This window comes from Herpailurus yagouaroundi, unplaced genomic scaffold (assembly GCF_014898765.1).
Source record: "Herpailurus yagouaroundi ecotype Mexico unplaced genomic scaffold, PumYag 140, whole genome shotgun sequence".
Classification (NCBI taxonomy): Eukaryota; Metazoa; Chordata; class Mammalia; order Carnivora; family Felidae; genus Herpailurus; species Herpailurus yagouaroundi.
Genome location: NW_024412395.1, coordinates 42031353 through 42049618, shown reverse-complemented (window position 1 = coordinate 42049618; position 18266 = coordinate 42031353). Strand labels below are relative to the sequence as shown.

Below are 18266 nucleotides of genomic sequence, written 5' to 3'. Positions count from 1 at the left end.
ATTGCCAGGCACTGACTCTCTGGAATTAATTCGATTTGCAAGATTTAGGAAACAATTATTAAACCAATTGAGTGAGTGATGCTAATTGTGTATTTGTTTACTTAGAACCAAACTGAAATGCCAAACTCAGTATGATATCTTTGAAAGAAATACTCCTTTCTTTATTTTACACTCTTGTGTTAAGATGACACTTAAAATCTATATGTCAATTTTAGGAATATCCAACAATTGGACAACTCATTGATAAACTGGTGCAAAATAACGTGTTATTAATCTTTGCTGTAACCCAAGAACAAGTTCATTTATATGAGGTAAGCAAACATCATTTGGGGAATTCCTTCAGGGAAAGTATTGGACGTGGAACTTCAGCATGAACTCAGTTCAATGCATGGGTTGCTATCAGAAAATCATTAACATGTGACAGATATGCTGGACACTTGGTAACGTTACTGTTTGCAATTTAAATTACAAATCCAGGGGTGCCGTGGAGAATGGGGGAGAGATCTGGTGGGGCAGGGAAGAAAGAATTAAGGAATGACAAGGTGAGTTGTAAGAGAGCACCAGGGAACATGGGAGCACCTACTTAACAGAAAGTCTGTCTTCCCTTGGACTGTTTCATGTGACAAGGAGGGGAGTTAACAGAGCAAGGGAGCAGAATTGGCTTGAAACTTTCAGACATCTACAAATCAAGGCATAGAAAATATACAAGTAGCGATACAGTTCAAACCATTGAGAAGTAAGAAAGGTAAAAGGGAAAAGCTTGTTAAATTGGGCCACAAATATATTTTCTCCTTCATAGTAGCTGGGTTTGCAGTTTAAGTTTTTGGATGGAAACACCAGACGCAGAAAGGAAACTGTTTCATTAGATGCGCTAGTGTTTGTAAACCACTGCATACACTGTAAAATGCATATGTAAACACAAAAGATTTCTGTGGGTTTATTCCAGCCTAAAAAACAATATGTCAGAATACCATATATCAGGATGCTAGCAAATGACTTATTCCTGTTGGGCAGTTTCACAGAGAAGTAAGGAATCTCTAGCCCGGACCTGAGAAAATGTAGAGAAACTAGGTGTACATTAAATTGTCTGTGCCTTCTTCTATGCAGAAGCTTTAAATACTCCTAAGTTCAGAGTCCGATCTCCCATTCCTTTTTAAAGGACCTCTTAACTCTCTTGGTGACTTTACAGGGCTCGGGAAACTCTGACATTATTTCACAGAAGGCTTTGATTAAATGCCACTCACTGCTAAGGACAGTGCAGCCCATGAACTTGCATCAGGTTCTATAGAAAGGATCCAGGAGGAGATCCTATCTTGCATTTTTAATGAGAGGAGGGTATTGTACTCCAGGTGAGATTGCCTTCTGCTGAAAACCAAAAAAGTGCTTTGCAATCAAGCTGCATACTCAAGGCCTTTGTTCTACTCAGAGACCATGTGGGTTCACCTGATCTGGGCATTTTTTTAAGGCTCTTTAGTATGTGATACCTGTTTCCAGTGGTTTTAAGTAGTAGAGTTGCGGTTAAGATTAAAAAAAAAAAAATACCCCAAATACAATAGTGAGTCTATTCTGCCTTTGATCCTTAAGGGTAGAGCGAGAGGACCCTGGGGGTCACAACACCTCCTCCAAAGCCTGGTTCTGTTTAGAAGGGGGAAGGGGAGTTGCACAGAACTTTTCTTAAAAGGGGAGTCAGAGAAATACAACTGATGATCATGAACATAGTCGTCCATAACTCACTTCGGTAATAGTCTTTAAGACTCACAACTCATTTACACGCCTCCTCAAAACTGCTACCAAAAGACAGAAGAAGATGAAAAATAACCATGTGGCAAAACAGAATCTGTCAGATTTAAGTTAGTTGGGCCGACGGTTCCCCTGTTGCAAAGGAAATGATCATTTCCAAGGAAAACACCAGATTAGAGCCTGGCTCTCATTTAACAGCAGGACATTTATTTTGCCTGCCTCCTAATCTCATTATGAGGCGAATTTATGTTCTGTCATGATCTGTGGTCTTTACCATCCAGGCTCCACTAAATTCAAAGGGACATTGTCAGGGAGCCATGCAGCAGACCAGGGCAGAAGCCCACTCTCTGACTCTGATGCTTTCTTTCATCATTTTATCTCTATTTTGATGGATTCATCATCCCATCTGCATTAGTCGGGGCAGGCGGCAGTCTGGCCTAAGAATAATGACAGCGACATTGCACTTCCCTGAAGGCTTCACACAGCATGAAAATGCTGATCTCTTGTTTTATTGATAATGAAAACTGAAAATAAACCAATAATGGCTTGTGTTGCCTTTCCATTTAAATCTCTTAGAAGGAGCCCAATGTGAGGTGGAGCCCTGCACAACTTGATGTTTGGACAGCTGTGATAGAAGGGATATAACTACTAAAGAATCACTGAAAAATAAAACCAGTGATAGGATAAATACGTGGTTAGATCTAATGGAAATTCCAAAAGGCAATTTGTGTACCCCAGTTCTGTGTTAAGCATAGCTATGTGCATACACTCTGGGCACAGGATGGCTCCGATTCAATGGTGGCCCATCTTGTAGCAAATATGATTTATGTTGCCCATTCATGGAATGCAGGAAAAAAATTATAGGTTTTTGTTTTGTAATTTTGGGAAGATGCTCCGGACGGTCCAGATGTGCAGCGTTGCTGTGCTTTGTGGTAACAAAGAAGAACAAACAATGGAAAGGATAAAGTAAGCAGTTTTGCCTTCAGTTCAATATGACTGCAGAGTGCACCCCAGACTCCAGCAAAAGGATGATTTTGAACAAACTTATTATTATGAATAGTTGCCTGTTTGTCCAATTATAGGGTTCAAAAGATAATGATAGATAATAGACTGAGCAGTAGGTAGCATATTACATTCTAGTGGTAAATACCATTTTGAATCAGGATTCAATTACCCAAGCTTAAAAAAAATTTTTTTAGCTCCTCTATTGTTTTCAAATGTTTACTCTTAATTTACATTAAGATAGTATCAGGCTACTAAAGCCCAATTGTCTAATTTGACTAGTCTCTCCTTCCTAGTGAGATATTGATATAAAAAGCAATTAAATTAGCATTCTTAACTACATTGTCAAATCATGTTATTAATCACCTGGAATTATTTACAAGACTTTAAGATATTCTAATCTTTCAAAATGTTCACATCTGGCTGGAAAAGATGAGTTTTGTTAAGTCGATAATGATAATTAATATATAACCTAGTATTTACAATGAAATGTTGAAACATTAGAAAGCAAACAAGACGTATTAGTAATAGACACGTCCAGTTTAGTTGCTAACATTTATGACTGCTGATTGATGTCCCTATTGGTAATAGGACAGAGTGATATATCTAAAGTATAGGGACAGGACACCCATGCAGGGTTTTGTTTGTTTGCTTGTTTGTTTGTTTTTTGAGAGAGACAGAGTCCAAGCAGGAGAGAGGAAGAGAGAGAGGGAGACAAAGAATCTGAAGCAGGCTCCAGTCTCTGAGCCGTTTGCACAGAGCATGAAACAGGGCTGGAACCCAGGAACTGTGAGATAGGACCTGAGCGGAAGTCTGCTGCTTAAGGGACTGAGCCACCCAGGAGCCCCACCCATGCAGGTTTTAATACCACCAAAGGGCCCTTCCCTCTGGAAGTGAAAAGCCCTCAATTATCACCTCTTTGAGGAGAATGGTGGGTTTTGCTCATCTTTCTGTTTAGGCTATTTCTCGATACACAATAGATTTTCATCTTTAGTCAATTTGGGTCAAAGTTTCTAAATAGTAATTTGGAATTTTGTGTGACAAATACCTGTGGAAGTTGAGGGAGCCCATGTATAAGAGCAGGTGTGGGTGTGCCTGACCCAGAGCTACAGTCATTTGCAGCCCTGGCTGCCCCCTCCCCCATCTCTGGCCCTTGGACCCAGATGGCACCAGGGGAAAGGAACACTGCCATCACTCCTGGGACCAACCCGTTGGATAAGTTCAAGAGCCTTCTCGCTAAGCCACAAAAGGAAAACCCCTGAGCAGTTACCCCTATTTGCTGGTCATTGTTATCTAAGAACCAGCATAAAGTATAGCCACAACATGCTAAGAGCTTGTGTGGCTTGTGAATATAACCTATCGTATGCAAGTTTCAATTTTTTAAGATCAATAACCCAGTTTTTATATCACCCCTTCTTTCCTTTTTTGCTTATCTTTTGAGCTTTTCACTGCAGCAAGAGAGTTGAAAGGAGGCAGAGAATTAAAGAGGGAGATAAAGCAAAAATTGAGCCCTTTTGCTCTGTGATATCCTGTTCTATTATTGTTTTGTTTTATAATGTTCACTATTGGAAAAGATCAAAACGATTTTGCTCTGATGAAAATCCCTTTTTCTCTGGCCTCAGTTTTGACAAAATAAAAGGACTGAACTGGATGACCTCCAGCCTTAGTAGTCAATGACTCTGAACCTGAAGAAGGGAAATCACCATGAATTCCAATGATCTATGCACAAAGTTCAGCTAGCCATAATATAGCTAATTTTTAAGCATGTATGAAAAAAATTGTTCTTTATCCTATCAACCCCATCTTGTAATGAAGTATTCCAAATTTATGCTTTTAGTGAATATAAAATCATCTAGGAATAAAAAGAGAACTTCTGAATTATGAGAAATCCCCACACAGTTAACAAATTGCTCTTAATTCAAGTGTAATGGAAAAGGATTTTTATTTCTCTTCAATTGATGATATCTGGGAATAAGACTGAGGAGAGCCAGCCTATACTTTCCTCATTAATAAAAATAGCTCTTAGAGAGGGAAGATTTGGAAATAAAACTCATGTCCTCAGATTATCAGCACAAAGTTGTTAGAAGCATTTTCCAGACTAATTAATAAATTATAACCATGAAAAGTCATCAGTAGTTACCCTTAGTTTACACATAGTACTTTTCTTCTAAAGAACTCAAAGACTCATAATCCAGTAAATAAACACAAAGGTAAAAAAAAAAAAAAAGAGAGAGGAAAGAGAAGATTCAGACTTAAAGTAGGGTTTTAATGAGATGCTCTATTAGGCCAGCCCATGAACAAATACAAAATGGAATTTCAATACAAGGCCTAAATATTTTAAGATTTACACAACACCCAGGATATCTAGCATATCAATAGAACCAAGATGCTATTGAATGCATGCATGCATTCATTCATTCATTCATTCATTCATCAAGCATTTCATTAGAACTTCCCTTCATTTTTGAGTACAGAGAAGGATAAGACACAGTGCCTACCTTAAGAAGTGTCACAGAGCATTAGTAGACTTGTAGACCAATAATTTGCCTAAAGAACGGGATGAGGGCATTTTAGAGGTTATGTTCTGGAAAGGCACCCCAAGGCAGAGGTTTTTTTTTTTTTTTTTTTTAATATATGAAATTTATTGTCAAATTGGTTTCCATACAACACCCAGTGCTCATCCCAAAAGATGCCCTCTTCAATACCCATCACCCACCCTCCCCTCCCTCCCACCCCCGCATCAACCCTCAGTTTGTTCTCAGTTTTTAAGAGTCTCTTATGCTTTGGCTCTCTCCCACTCTAACCTCTTTTTTATTTTTTCCTTCCCCTCCCCCATGGGTTTCTGTTAAGTTTCTCGGGATCCACATAAGAATGAAAACATACGGTATCTGTCCTTCTCTGTATGGCTTATTTCACTTAGCATAGCACTCTCCAGCTCCACCCATGTTGCTACAAAAGACCAAATTTCATTCTTTCTCATTGCCACGTACTATTCCATTGTGTACATAAACCACAATTTCTTTATCCATTCATCAGTTGATGGACATTTAGGCTCTTTCCACAATTTGGCTATTGTTGAAAGTGCTGCTATAAACATTGGGGTACAAGTGCCCCTATCCAAGGCAGAGTTTTGATGAGGGGTCAGAGTTTGCATGTCTGTCAATGTTTTCACTTTTTTCACTCACCATCTTTGTTAGAATGGGGAGTAAACTAATTGGCCATCATAAAACTAGCTTTGATACTAACAGTATGATAGTGTTGAGCTAAGACCTTCACTTTATAGTGGTGGAAAACTGAGAGCCAAGATGTTCTGTAACTATGACTATGAGAATCATAGGGAAGGTTTGCTGAGGGTGCATTAGGTGGCAGCTTGGGGTTATATATTTTAACTCATTTTATCATTTAATCTCCATTTTATGGACCCCAAATAAACCCAAATAGAATAAAAAAATAAAAATTGGACCAAATAAATTAAAGTAAATAATAAAAGAACTCAAAATAAAGCAAGTTGCCTGTGTAGGCTGGGATTCGAACCAAGGCACTTTGAATCTATAGCCCCAATCACTGAGTTAAGTAACACTGTAACCTGGGCTGCTATAGTGAAAGGACATGCCAGTCCCTAACTACTAGACCACCAAAGAAGCCGCCTTTTAAACACAGTCACCAACTTTGAAAGTCACTGAGCTGTAAAAGCAGAGAGCCTAAGGGTGGAGCCGAGCTGCCTGACAGATGAACAGATGAATAGGTGGAATTCTTAAAAATGGCAGAATCCTTTAAAATCAGTGCACACTTCATCTAGGGCCCTTTACTGTTGCTGTTAGTTTAGACAAATAGAGCAATTTAAAAATGGGTGGACTTGAAAAAAAGAGAGACTGTTGGATTCTGAGTGGTAAAAACAGGCCACACAGTCAGGGAGCATCATGCCATTGGTCAACACATCCTTTAAACAGCAGCTACTGTCTATGGGAATCACCATCTGCAGTTCCAGCCTAAGAGACAAAGGGGACACCTGGTCTAACAAAGACTGTAGGTTTTTATGATGATACAGTTCAAGTACACAGAAAAATAGAGTCATATAATGACACCCACGCATCTACTGTCCAGCCTTCTCAAATCTTAACATTTTGCCGCCATATTTGCTTCAGATTTTTTAAAGACGTAAGACATTCTAGATACAGTTGCCTGCTGTATACCTGTGCAACTCTGATGCCACTCCCCTCTTTTCCTCCATAGAAGTAACCAATGTCCTGAACTTAGTGTTTATCGTTCTCATGTTTATTTTTTGTACCATTAAAATATATATGGATCCATAAACAATTACATAATCTTGGCTTACAAGTTTAACTTCATGCTGTACGTATTACTTTGACAATTTTCTTTTTGACTCCATGTTATGTTTGGGGATGGGTTGTGAGGGTAAAACACACCTAAGCTAAATTTGCCATTCTAACCATGTTTAAATACGCAGTTCTGTGACATTAAGTACATTCATATTGTAGTGCTCAATGTTACGTTTTTGAGGCTTGTCTGCAGAGATGCATATAACTCTACTGTACTCTGTTCCACTGCCATGGACAATCCATCGAGTGTACAACCTGTAGTGTGTTCATTCTGTAGCTGGGAGCATGGATCACGCCCAGTTGGTAAAGCATGGCAAATGTCACACCCATGCTCATGCTTGTACATGTGTTCTCTATGGAGGATGCATGTCTAGAATTGAAGTCTCGGGGTCACAAGAAATGGCATCTTCAACTCTCCCGGATGTGTCCAAGCTTTCCAAAGTGGCCGTATCAGCTACTCTCCTACCAACAGTGTGGGAGTATGGCCAAAACCAACCAACCAAACAAACAAACAAAACCCACCACATACTTTACTCTTTTTCTGATGACAAAATTAATACATGTTATTTGCCCCCAAAGAGGTGGGGGAGGTGCATCCAGAAAAGCACAAAGCAGAAAATAAAGATCACTCATAAACTCACCATTCAGACACAGCTAACCATTCTTGACATTTTAAAATAAGTCTTCTCTTTTTTTGCATTCCTTTACATATTTTAACATAATTGGCATCATACAGTACATATTAAGTAGGTTCAGATTTTTTGAATGAGTTTGTACATTTATAGCCTTATAAAGGCATGAAAATTAAATTGCTTTTAGTTATATGTCAAACAATCACTTTTATTGACAAGAATCACATTAGATGAAATCAAGGTCTTCTAAAACATTCCAAATCTGTGGTTGCCATACATAGAGGGTGTCTGCTTTAAAATAAAAACAAACCTGCTCCCCTCCCACCAGCAGCCCCAGAACATCCACAATTACTATATTTTTACATTAACTACTAGGTTACATTGTTTACATATTCAAATGATACTTAGTTACTTTTTTATGCATCCATGTGATGGCCTTAACAAGAACCAACAAATTATTTCCAGTATCCCTTTTCTTATCCCTTGAAAGTGCCCTTTGGGTGAGGACTCCAATATCTGTGAACAAATTCAGTTTCTTCAAAGGTGCCTCTCCATACCACAAAGTGCTTAAAGCTGTGCAGTTGCTCTACTCTATGCTTTCTCAGAGCCTCACAGAATTCAGGGACTCTCACTAAACTCAGCTACACATTTATCCCCTGAAACCTTTCCTATGCTTACAGTTGGCCACTCCGTCCATGTCTGTGCAGCTGGCCCAAATTCTAGCAATGCTTAAAGGAAGCTCCCTTTGACACGGATCACCACACAGGTGTGTAGCCACAACCAAGCATTCTCCACCATAGCCTTTTACAGATTACATAGGGCATCAAGGCACAATGGACAAGTTAAACTGACAGTCCCTGGACACAGAGAAGTTTGGGAGGGTTATGCATTTTAATATTATGCTTCATTACCTGAAAGAGCCAAAAACATGCTACAAAGGGGTTACTATTAATTATAACATAGTTTAATATTTTGTTGCCTTTATGGTATTGAATCTTCAATAAATAAACAGAAAATTCTCGAAGTAGAACATTTTATTGAGCCTGAATGAACAGTTTGGGCACACTTTATTTATTTATTCAGAAATTCACATACTTTTTCTGTAAGATTGCCAGATTTAGCACATAAAAATACAGGGCATCCAATTTGAATTACAAATAAGTAATATATAATTTTGTTAGTATTAGTATGTTCCAGTGCAATATTTGGGACTAAAATTTTGAAAATATTACTAAAAAATGGAAGAGTAGTGTGTAGCAATGGAGAAAAATGAAAGAGGAGAAGGTGAGACTTTACTTCTATAGGATCTTCAGGGAAGACCCCTTTCAAAAGGTGACTATAAAGCAGCAACCAAAAGGTTGAGGAGTTTTCAAGAGGAGAAGGCATGTGCAAAGGCCCTGAGGCAGCAAAGGACCCAGCACTCAATTTGTTCGAGAAACGGAAGAAAGGCTAGTCAGACTGATATGAGCTAGGATAGAAGAGGATGGAGTAGATAACATAGGCTAACACTAGATACTTCAGTCTTGAAGGCCTAGGGAAGTAAGCATGTTATTATTCCATGGGCATTAGGCATTCAAAAACACCACTTTTGTTCTTGAGTACAGAATGGATGTCACAGGTGTATGACCAACTGAGGATCCCTTACAAATTATGGGTGTACAGGTTTAAAAACATAACAACTAACCAACGAACTAACTAAATAACTAACTAAATAAATAAATAAAAACTTTATTTTCCAAATTACCATAGCCCTTCCTGGAAGCATCTGCTTGACAACAGGAATGGTATAGACAGACTGTTCTATATCTGCCATTCTTAAACATTGATGTTCATTAAAATCGCACAGGGAGCTTTCTAAAAAACCCAGTACCCAGGCCACACCCTGATCTGATTAATTCAGTATCTCTAAGGCTGAGGCCCAGGCATCAGTGTTTTGTTTTGTTTTTAAGTTCCTCTGGTGTTTCCAATCACTCAGGGAGCTTATTAAAACACCAACTCTGGGGCGCCTGGGTGGCTCAGTTGGTTAAGCATCCAATTTCTTGGTTTCAGCTCAGGACATGATCTCACAGTTCTTGAGGTCTAGCCCTACATCAGGCTCCACGCTGACAGCATGGAGCCTGCTTGGGATTCTTACTCTCCCTGTCTCTCTGCCCCTCCCCTGCGTGCATGCTCTCTTTCTCTCTCTCTCTCTCTGTCTCAAAGAACAAAGAAACAAACAAATACCAACTCTGATTCAGGTCTAGGATGGGTTCTGAGGTTTTGCATTTCTTCTTTTTTAAAAAAAATTTGAGATATAATTGGGGCGCCTGGGTGGCTCAGTTGGTTGAGCATCTGACTTCGGCTCAGGTCATGATCTCACAGTCCCTGAGTTCAAGCCTCGCATCTGGCTCTGTGCTGACAGCTCAGAGCCTGGAGTCTGCCTCGGATTCTGTGTCTCCCTCTCTCTCTGCCCCTCACCTGCTCATGGTCTGTCTCTCTCTGTCTCAAAAATAAATAAAAACTTTAAAAAAATTTTTTTTTAATTGAGATATAATTGATGTAGAACATTACATTAGTTTCAGTTGTATATTTCAATATTTGTATACATTGCAAAATGATCACTAAGATAAATTTAGTTAACATCCATCACCATACATAATTTCAAAATTTTTTTCTTGTGATGAGAACTTTCAAGATTTACTGTGTTAGCAGCTTCCAAAATATGCAATATAGTATTATTAACCATAGTTGTCATGCTGTGCGTTACTTCCCCATGAAATATTTATTTTATAACTGGAAGTTTGTACTTTTTGACTCCCCTTACCCATTTCACTCCCCCACCATCCCTTCTCTTCTCTTGCAACTACCAATGTGTTCTCTGAATCTATGAGCTTGGCATTTTTGTTTGTTTTGTTTTATTTTGATTTGATTAAATCATATGGTATTTGTCTTTCTTTGCTTAACTTATTTCATTTAGCATAATGCTCTGAAGGTCCATCCATATTGCTGCAAATGGCAAGATTCCTTTTTTATGGCCAAGTAATATTCCATCATATATATATATATATATATATATCCTCACCAACACTTGTTAGTTCTTGTCTTTTTGATGATAGCCATTCTACAAAGTGTGAGGTGATACATCCAAATAATTAATATCCAATAGTTACATTGGATATATGTAATAGACATATCCAATAGATATATCCGATAGTTAATATCCAAAATATATGAAGAATGCATACAAGAGTATACAATATGTAAAGAATTTAATAGCAAAACAAACAAAAAATAAACATAAACACTTTTTCAAAAATGGGCAGAGGACTTGAATAGACATTTTTCCAGAGAAGATAGGCAGATGACCAATAGGCACAGGAAAGGATACACAACACCACTAATCATCAGAAAAATGCAAATCAAAACCACAATGAGATATCACCTCACACCTTTCAGAATGGCTATCATCAAACAGATAAGAACTGACAAGTGTTGGCAAGGATGTGGAGCAAAGAGAATCCTCCTGCACTGTTGGTGGAAGCGTAAATTGCTTCAGCCACTATGGAAAACCAAATGGAGGGTCCTCAAAAAATTAAAGTGAGATTTTGCATTTCTCCAGATGCTTCCAGATGCTGCTGCTGCTACTGCTACTGGTCCACCCAACACCCTTCTAGCAGCAAGGGCTGCTGATACCTCTTTAGCAGCCCTTGTATCTACACCTGCTTTCTATTTTTTGGTCCCCTTCCTTGTTTTCCTACTAGTCATCTTTCAATGTTTTATTACCTGCCGGTTGGTCTGCAAAGCACATAAGCTGCTACTGAAGCCAACACAGCTGCCCATTTTAAAAGAGCTTTCTAAAGCTTTGGGACTTGCATTTGCCAACAAAGGTCTACAATCCCTCTCAAAATGCAGGGTAATCTTATTAAGGGACCATGTGAAGTATCCTCAGCAACAAATACTCGGTGTAGCCTCTTTGTTCTCGAAGTCTCCATTCTCCAATGCCTCTCTGTGCATTTGTTTGTCTCAGAACAGTCATGCACGGTGGGTCCATTCGTCTTCCCTTATCACTCTGTCACTGCTGCCGAGCACTCGTTCAGCTGTGTGCTGCTGCTTCTTGGCTGACAAGATAATTACATTCCAGGGCAGACTGGAAGAAAGACAGGTAGTGCTCAAAAGTTCCGAAGCGACTACCTAGTCATTGCTGGTGCAGACTTCAAGATCAAGCACCTGATCTAATTAGCACACTCCCTTTGCTGCCTGCCTGCCTGTGGAATGCTGACAATTGAAAGCCTGAAGGCAAAGCAGATATCATGCAACCCAGAGACAGACATTCAGGCTACCTTGTGCCAGAAACAATTACATATTCTTTTTGGAATCTTGGGTGTCCTAGTAACACAGTCAAGCCTGGGGGTAAACTTTTGCATAATACTGGGAGCCCTGCATTTACCGATAATGAACATGAGAACCAGCAGTATAAAACCCCACAAGAATGAAAGACCTCACGGGAAGAAAGCCTTCTGATTGCCTTCAGAAGAAGGACTTATTTCAGCAAACCCTTACCGGCCCCCACTCCCCCCAACTTGGAAGAAGCACAGTGCTCAACAAAAGCAAGGCATCATCAGCAAAGAGCTGTTTTCTTTTGACCAGATAAACAGCACAATACAGTCCCCCAGGACAAAAAAAAAAAAATTTTTTTTTTTGCTTCTATGCTTTTGCTACTTGCTACATTTTTTCAAGATGTAGCCTTTCCATTTGAAAGTGATTACAACCACAACTTTTTCTTCATTTCTTTTTGCTTCCGCTAGAGAGCAAGGTGGTCCCTTCCTCGTCCATTCCTGTCACTCTCCCAAGGCTGTCCCAGAGTCCCCACAGCAGATGTTCTAGGAGCCTTGGGTTTCTGAGGATGCAGGTGTCAAAAGGCAGGAGGTGCACAGGGAAGTCGGGGGCATGTGAGGACCTCTCCGTCCCATTGTGTGGCTCCCAGAATTGGTGAATGCGGCTCATGAAGACCTGGTCCTGAGACCAGTGCCTGGGGATGGAGGGAGATTCAGAAGAGACAGACCATGCTGTGAGTGCTGGGGAGTTTGCCAGTCTACACCTCCCCTGGGTCCGTACCCAGGTTGAAAGAATCTGGGTAAGAACTGATTCCCCCTTGTGGCCAAATCCCTGAATGATCTGAGACTCTTCAAGAATTATCTGTACTTTCTCCAATTTAAGTGACATCTTGATGACCAGAAGCACCCTCTTGGCAGTAAGAATGAATGCCTCTCTGTGCATTTGTTTGTCTCAGAGCAGTCATACGTTGCAGGTTCATCTCTGTTGGGGGTTACACCCAGGAGTGGAATGGCTGGGTCACTGGATGAGCTCATGTTCAGCATTAGCAGCTACTGCCAGTTCTGCCAAGTAGTTGTACCAGTGTAGACTCCCCCGGCAAGTAGTTGAGAGCATCATCAGTTTTTTAAATCGTAGCCCTCCTAGTAGACGCACGCTGGCATCTCTTTTTGGTTTCAATTTCTGTTTCTCTAATGATTAATGATGGTGAACAATTTGCCGTACTCTTCGGCCACTTGCATGTCCATTTTTTTTTCCAAACGTCTTTTCCTTGTGGATGTGTAGGGGTTGTTTGGATATTCTGGTGCCAGATCAGATGCATGTATTACATGTATTTTCTCCCACTCAGTGACTCCCTTTTACTCTCGTAAAGGCATCCTTTCACAGTGGAAATTCCTAAGTTTAAGTCCTATTTATCAATCTTTTCCTTTTTATAGATAGTGCTTTTGTGTCCTACTTAAGACATTTTTGTTACCCTTAAGGCAATGAAGATATCTCTCCTGACTTCTATAGTAATAAAAGTCAGAATAGTAGTTAGGCTTCTAAGGGAGGGGAATGACTGAGAAGCAGTGCAAGGGAGGATTCAGGGGGCTGATTACTCTCTACCTCTTGATCTTGGGGTGGTTACACCTGCTTGTTTACATTTAAAATACCCATTGAATTGTATACTTATTACTCGTATGCTGTGCATGTGTGTTATACTGCCATTAAATTTTCTGAGAGAGAAAATGGATGAATAGAAGCTACTAATTGAAGATATACTAGGTAATGACTATGTATATACAGTGAGATATTAGAGAAAATATTTGTGGACACATTCTATAACATCATAGGTTCTCAATCTATATAAGCCAAACTTTTACTAAATGTATTTTAGCAAACAAAAAACATTCAGTAAGTATCATTTAAGGCCATAAATACTGATGTTGATTAATTAATATAATATTGAAAACGATCAGTGCTGAGCATAAAGTCCCTCCATATCAATGAGGCTTCACAGAAAGAGTTAAGCAAGCATAGAGCCTAAAGAGAGAAGAATTTGGTCTTACAGATTTTTTATTAAAATGCTGCTAGCAGATATATGGCAAGTCTAGCTTCCCACCTCTGATGAGGGGCATGAGTAGTGTGGTCTATATAAAATGGTGGCTTATGAGTCTCAGGTGGTGAAGAATCTTTGAGACCACAGCAGGAATGTCACAGTAGTAGGACAGAAGGCTCCAAGGCAGAAACCCAATCAAGATGTCCAGCTAGGATACAGTTAATACTAAACCATGTCCCAGAACCTAAACCTGGAGATGAGTGAACCCAGCAGGAAGTTCAGTCAACGCAAGAATGAAGATCACATCAGTAATGCCCCTTCTAGCACCAAAGGCAGCCAAGTATGTGCCAAGGTCTTTAGTCTGAGTGTCTTTGAAGAAAGAGCCAACCAGTAGTCTGACCATGGATAGCTGGGGTGGCAGGTGTGTAGGGGTGTGCATGTGACAGCTGGTTCTAGCAGCCAGACACCGAGAAGCACTGACCTTGGAGACACTCCCCGAGAGGAGCCCAGGTGCACATGTGTGAATTTAAGAATTTTCCTCTGTATCTTTTGTTGCCTGCCCACTAAATCACCCCCTGTCCACTTCTTAGCCTCTATCCTTGACAAGGCGGAGATTTCTAAGGAGCAAAAACAGACCGTGGGACAAATAAGAAATCACTGTGGGGGCACAGTGAGCAAATAAATAGGGTTTGATGAAGGAAGTTAAGAAAACTAAGGCAATCAGGAAAAGCCAACTTTGCAAACATGAATGAGAAAAGCAACCTCAGGAACTCCTGGGTGGCATGGTGGTGGGAGAGGGAGAAAGTCCATAATTAGGATAACCCATGGGCAGATAACAGGGAATTGAAGCCCAAGAAATTCAAGCCCAAGAAGCTGGCATTTCTAATTAGCTCATGAAACATCGTGTTTTTAGAGTTCACCATTTCTTATATCCAAGAGTTATCCTTTACAGTCACAGCGCTATAATTTATCACATCCAGGCATGCAAAATCATCCTTTTTCTAACATTAAACATGTTTAATAAGAACAATTTATAATAGCACTTTAGGGCTTTAATGAAAGAAAGATGTTTGACACACGATATTTACAGTAATCATAATACTACAAGATTTAAAGTATAATTTTTTACAGTGTTAGATCAGGAAGCCAAATTGTCCATGTTTTTAGTTAATTATTTGCAATGCTTTTGGGAGGAATCAGCATCCAGAAATTAATTACTAGTTTTCCTCTACACAATTGTCAGTGTTATCACAGGGTGCTGCCTCTAGCTGCCAACTCCTTTATACCCTCGCTCTGGTAGCAATCAGCAAATGCAATTAATGTTAAACCACTTGTCCTAATAGCCAAACGCCAAACGTCATACCACATGCAGGATCATAATTATGCTTTGGGAAGTAGATGGATTTGGCTGTGTTAACCAAGAATTAACCCAAAATCTAGAGGCCACTTGAACTAGTGCTTGTGGACAGTACCCTTTATACCTTGGCCTTGGAGAAACCAGGACATTTTTCAAGGCTAGCAGTTGTATGCAAAGCTAAGAGCCTTGAAATTCTTTTTTGAAAAGATCTAAACCTTTCTTTGTCAAGCTTTAAAGTTTTCCTTTGCCTTCTCTTTTGGGACCAGTCAAATTTACACACATTCCAGCTCCACTTGAGTGAAATTCAAGTTCCTATTTAGGTATTCGCTGTTAACCACAGGTCTCATGCTTCACAGCCCTTTTGACATGTGTTTATTTGAAAAGGTAAGTCAATGAACCGGTGCCTTTCTCATATTTGACAAGTTCTACCTGACTCAGGGAAACAGAGTGGGGCCCACCTTCAATAGGCAGTGATGTGGGGCACTGGGTAATAGGAGTAATGTTCCTCCTTGGTTTACTGTCCATGACCCCTTCGATAATAAAACTCAGGGTCAAGGCAGAATCACAACTGCCACTTTTAAGAATTCAGATTTCCATCAACTTCAAACTTAAACACAATCAGGAACATGGAAAGAAGTGGAATATTACAGAACCCACCAATTAAAAGCAGCATCCGTTTTTCCATCCTGGAGGTGTAGAAAACCTGAACTTAACCCAGGTACCCACCTCTAGCAAGTACCTCCTAGAACATGTTGGTGTTCTAAAGTCACCCCGCTTCATTTGTTCCTCCCCTTGGCTTGCCTCGATCTGATCCATTGATATAGCATCACGATTATAATCAATAATCATTACTAATTTTCACTTATTTTTGTACATGTTTTAAGCTACTTAAATCTTCTTTGGAATAAGACAGAATAGCATTATGTTTGAATGAAGAGGAGGTGCCCTAAATCCTTCAGTCAAAACTTACTTTCTATTTCTACATACACTTTTAATAAATTCAGTCATCTGATTTCACAACACACAGCAACTCAGAAGACCACAGCTGACAAAAAGAGTGATTGTCTCTTCCTGACGTAGCACAGCATATTAAGCCTGCTTAATAGACATTGTTGAATGCAACAGTAAATGAATAAATGAGAAAATTGGTAGGTGAGTGATACCTTACAGCTTAACAAGGAGAAGATAGAAACTATTTAAAAACAAATGAAGCAAAAAGCATCGCAGTTGGAGTCCACTTGGTATGAGTGTGATCTATCCGTGGATTTTAGAAGTCTTTGATTATAGACCTATAACTCATATTGATAAGTAAGGCTGTTTCTTCAAGAAAAAAGTCCAGGTGTGCTTGGGAATCTTTCTTAGGAAGACAGATATGTGCACCATACACTTCAGGAAACTTTTCATTTGAAAATAAGTATTAAAACATAAAACTTAAGGGAGGGGTAATTTTCAGCAGTCTGGAAAATTCCCTTCCTTGCAATGCCTCATTTCCCTGGTCATGATTTATATCTAGAGTGTGAATAAACTAATGTTGTGAGTTCTCCTCAGGTGGGAATGACATCTCAGAGAAGGATGTAAGTGCAGAATGCAGATGGTTTAGAGATAGGTTCTGACTGAGTCAGTCATGATGAGTGGGGACTCAGTTCCAGTCAACCCCAGCACCGTGGTGACATCCCTAAAAGAGTGCTCGTTACTGCTAGGAAAGGGGGTTAACAGCAAGCATCCACATAACTCACTCCTTTTCTCCACCAAACAATTGACAATTAAGACCCTTGGGCTGAATGACTTGGAGAGCACCTGATGGCAGAGAAAGTTTCCATAACATTACAAAAAGAGAAGAAAACTCCTGGTAGTATGCTCGTAATATTTTGGACAAAGGATGTTCCACAAATGGAAGATGGTATATAAGTGCTATTATTATTTGAGACTTGACTCCAGTTGTGACATAAATCACAGCTCTAGACGAAGGCAACCACAGACACTTGATATCCCCAATGGCAGTCTAGTTCCCACTTGCATGCAGGAAGCAGCATCAGGCAGGACTACAGTTTCAGGAGAAACACTCATTTATCACCAGGATCCTGTTTCCCCTGGCCAGTTAAATAGAAGTGATCTCAACCAGCAGGTTGAAACCCACAGGTAGTGTTTCTTGATCACAGTGAACAGATTGACTTATTCTTTTTTGTTTACAGAATTATGCAAAACTCATTCCTGGAGCTACAGTAGGGCTACTTCAGAAGGACTCTGGAAACATTCTCCAGCTGATCATCTCAGCTTACGAAGTATGATATTTTACAGTTGGCTCTTTTTACTTTCCTTTTTTTAAAATTTTTTTTCATTCAGTTTTGGTATTCAAAAACTCAGATGTGTTTTAGGCAGTTAAGTGCATTCTGATTTGTTAGTAGAAAGAGTACTTATCCAAAGAAAATCTCTCTGCCTTAACGTGCAGCCAAAATATAAATTTTGTTCACATTATTTGCAGATATCCTTCCTGAAAAGTGAGGCAGAAGGTAGAGAAATCATAACCTGATCATAAAGTTAAGGTTATTTTTATAATAATAACCAATAGCAGCACTGTCACTTGCAAAACTTTAATTCTATTGAAAAGACTCCACAAGTCCTATAATTAAGCTCCCCTTTCTCTACCTGAAAAAAAAAATTAGTTTAAAATGAGTAACTGAACTATGTGAAGAACTAACTTCACAGGCTTAATGAGACCACCTCATTACTCAAGGAAAAGAAAAAAGACAAAAGCGTATCAGGAACACGACTTTGTGGATTCTCTACTTTTGAGAACCAAGGAATTTTTCATTTTTATGGAGATATATATAGAAAGATATAGACAG

General features: G+C 39.5%; 1 protein-coding gene across 8 annotated transcripts in view; it reads left to right on the top strand.

The window, feature by feature from the left end:
- The window catches only part of ITGB6 (integrin subunit beta 6), a 132349-nt gene that overhangs the window by 77902 nt on the left and 36181 nt on the right, over positions 1-18266 (top strand). For all 8 annotated transcript variants that reach the window (XM_040475164.1, XM_040475163.1, XM_040475162.1 and 5 more), the window contains 2 exons: positions 216-311; positions 17613-17702. In XM_040475164.1, the coding sequence (XP_040331098.1) occupies positions 216-311; positions 17613-17702 (186 nt within the window). The remainder of the gene's footprint in view (positions 1-215; positions 312-17612; positions 17703-18266) is intronic.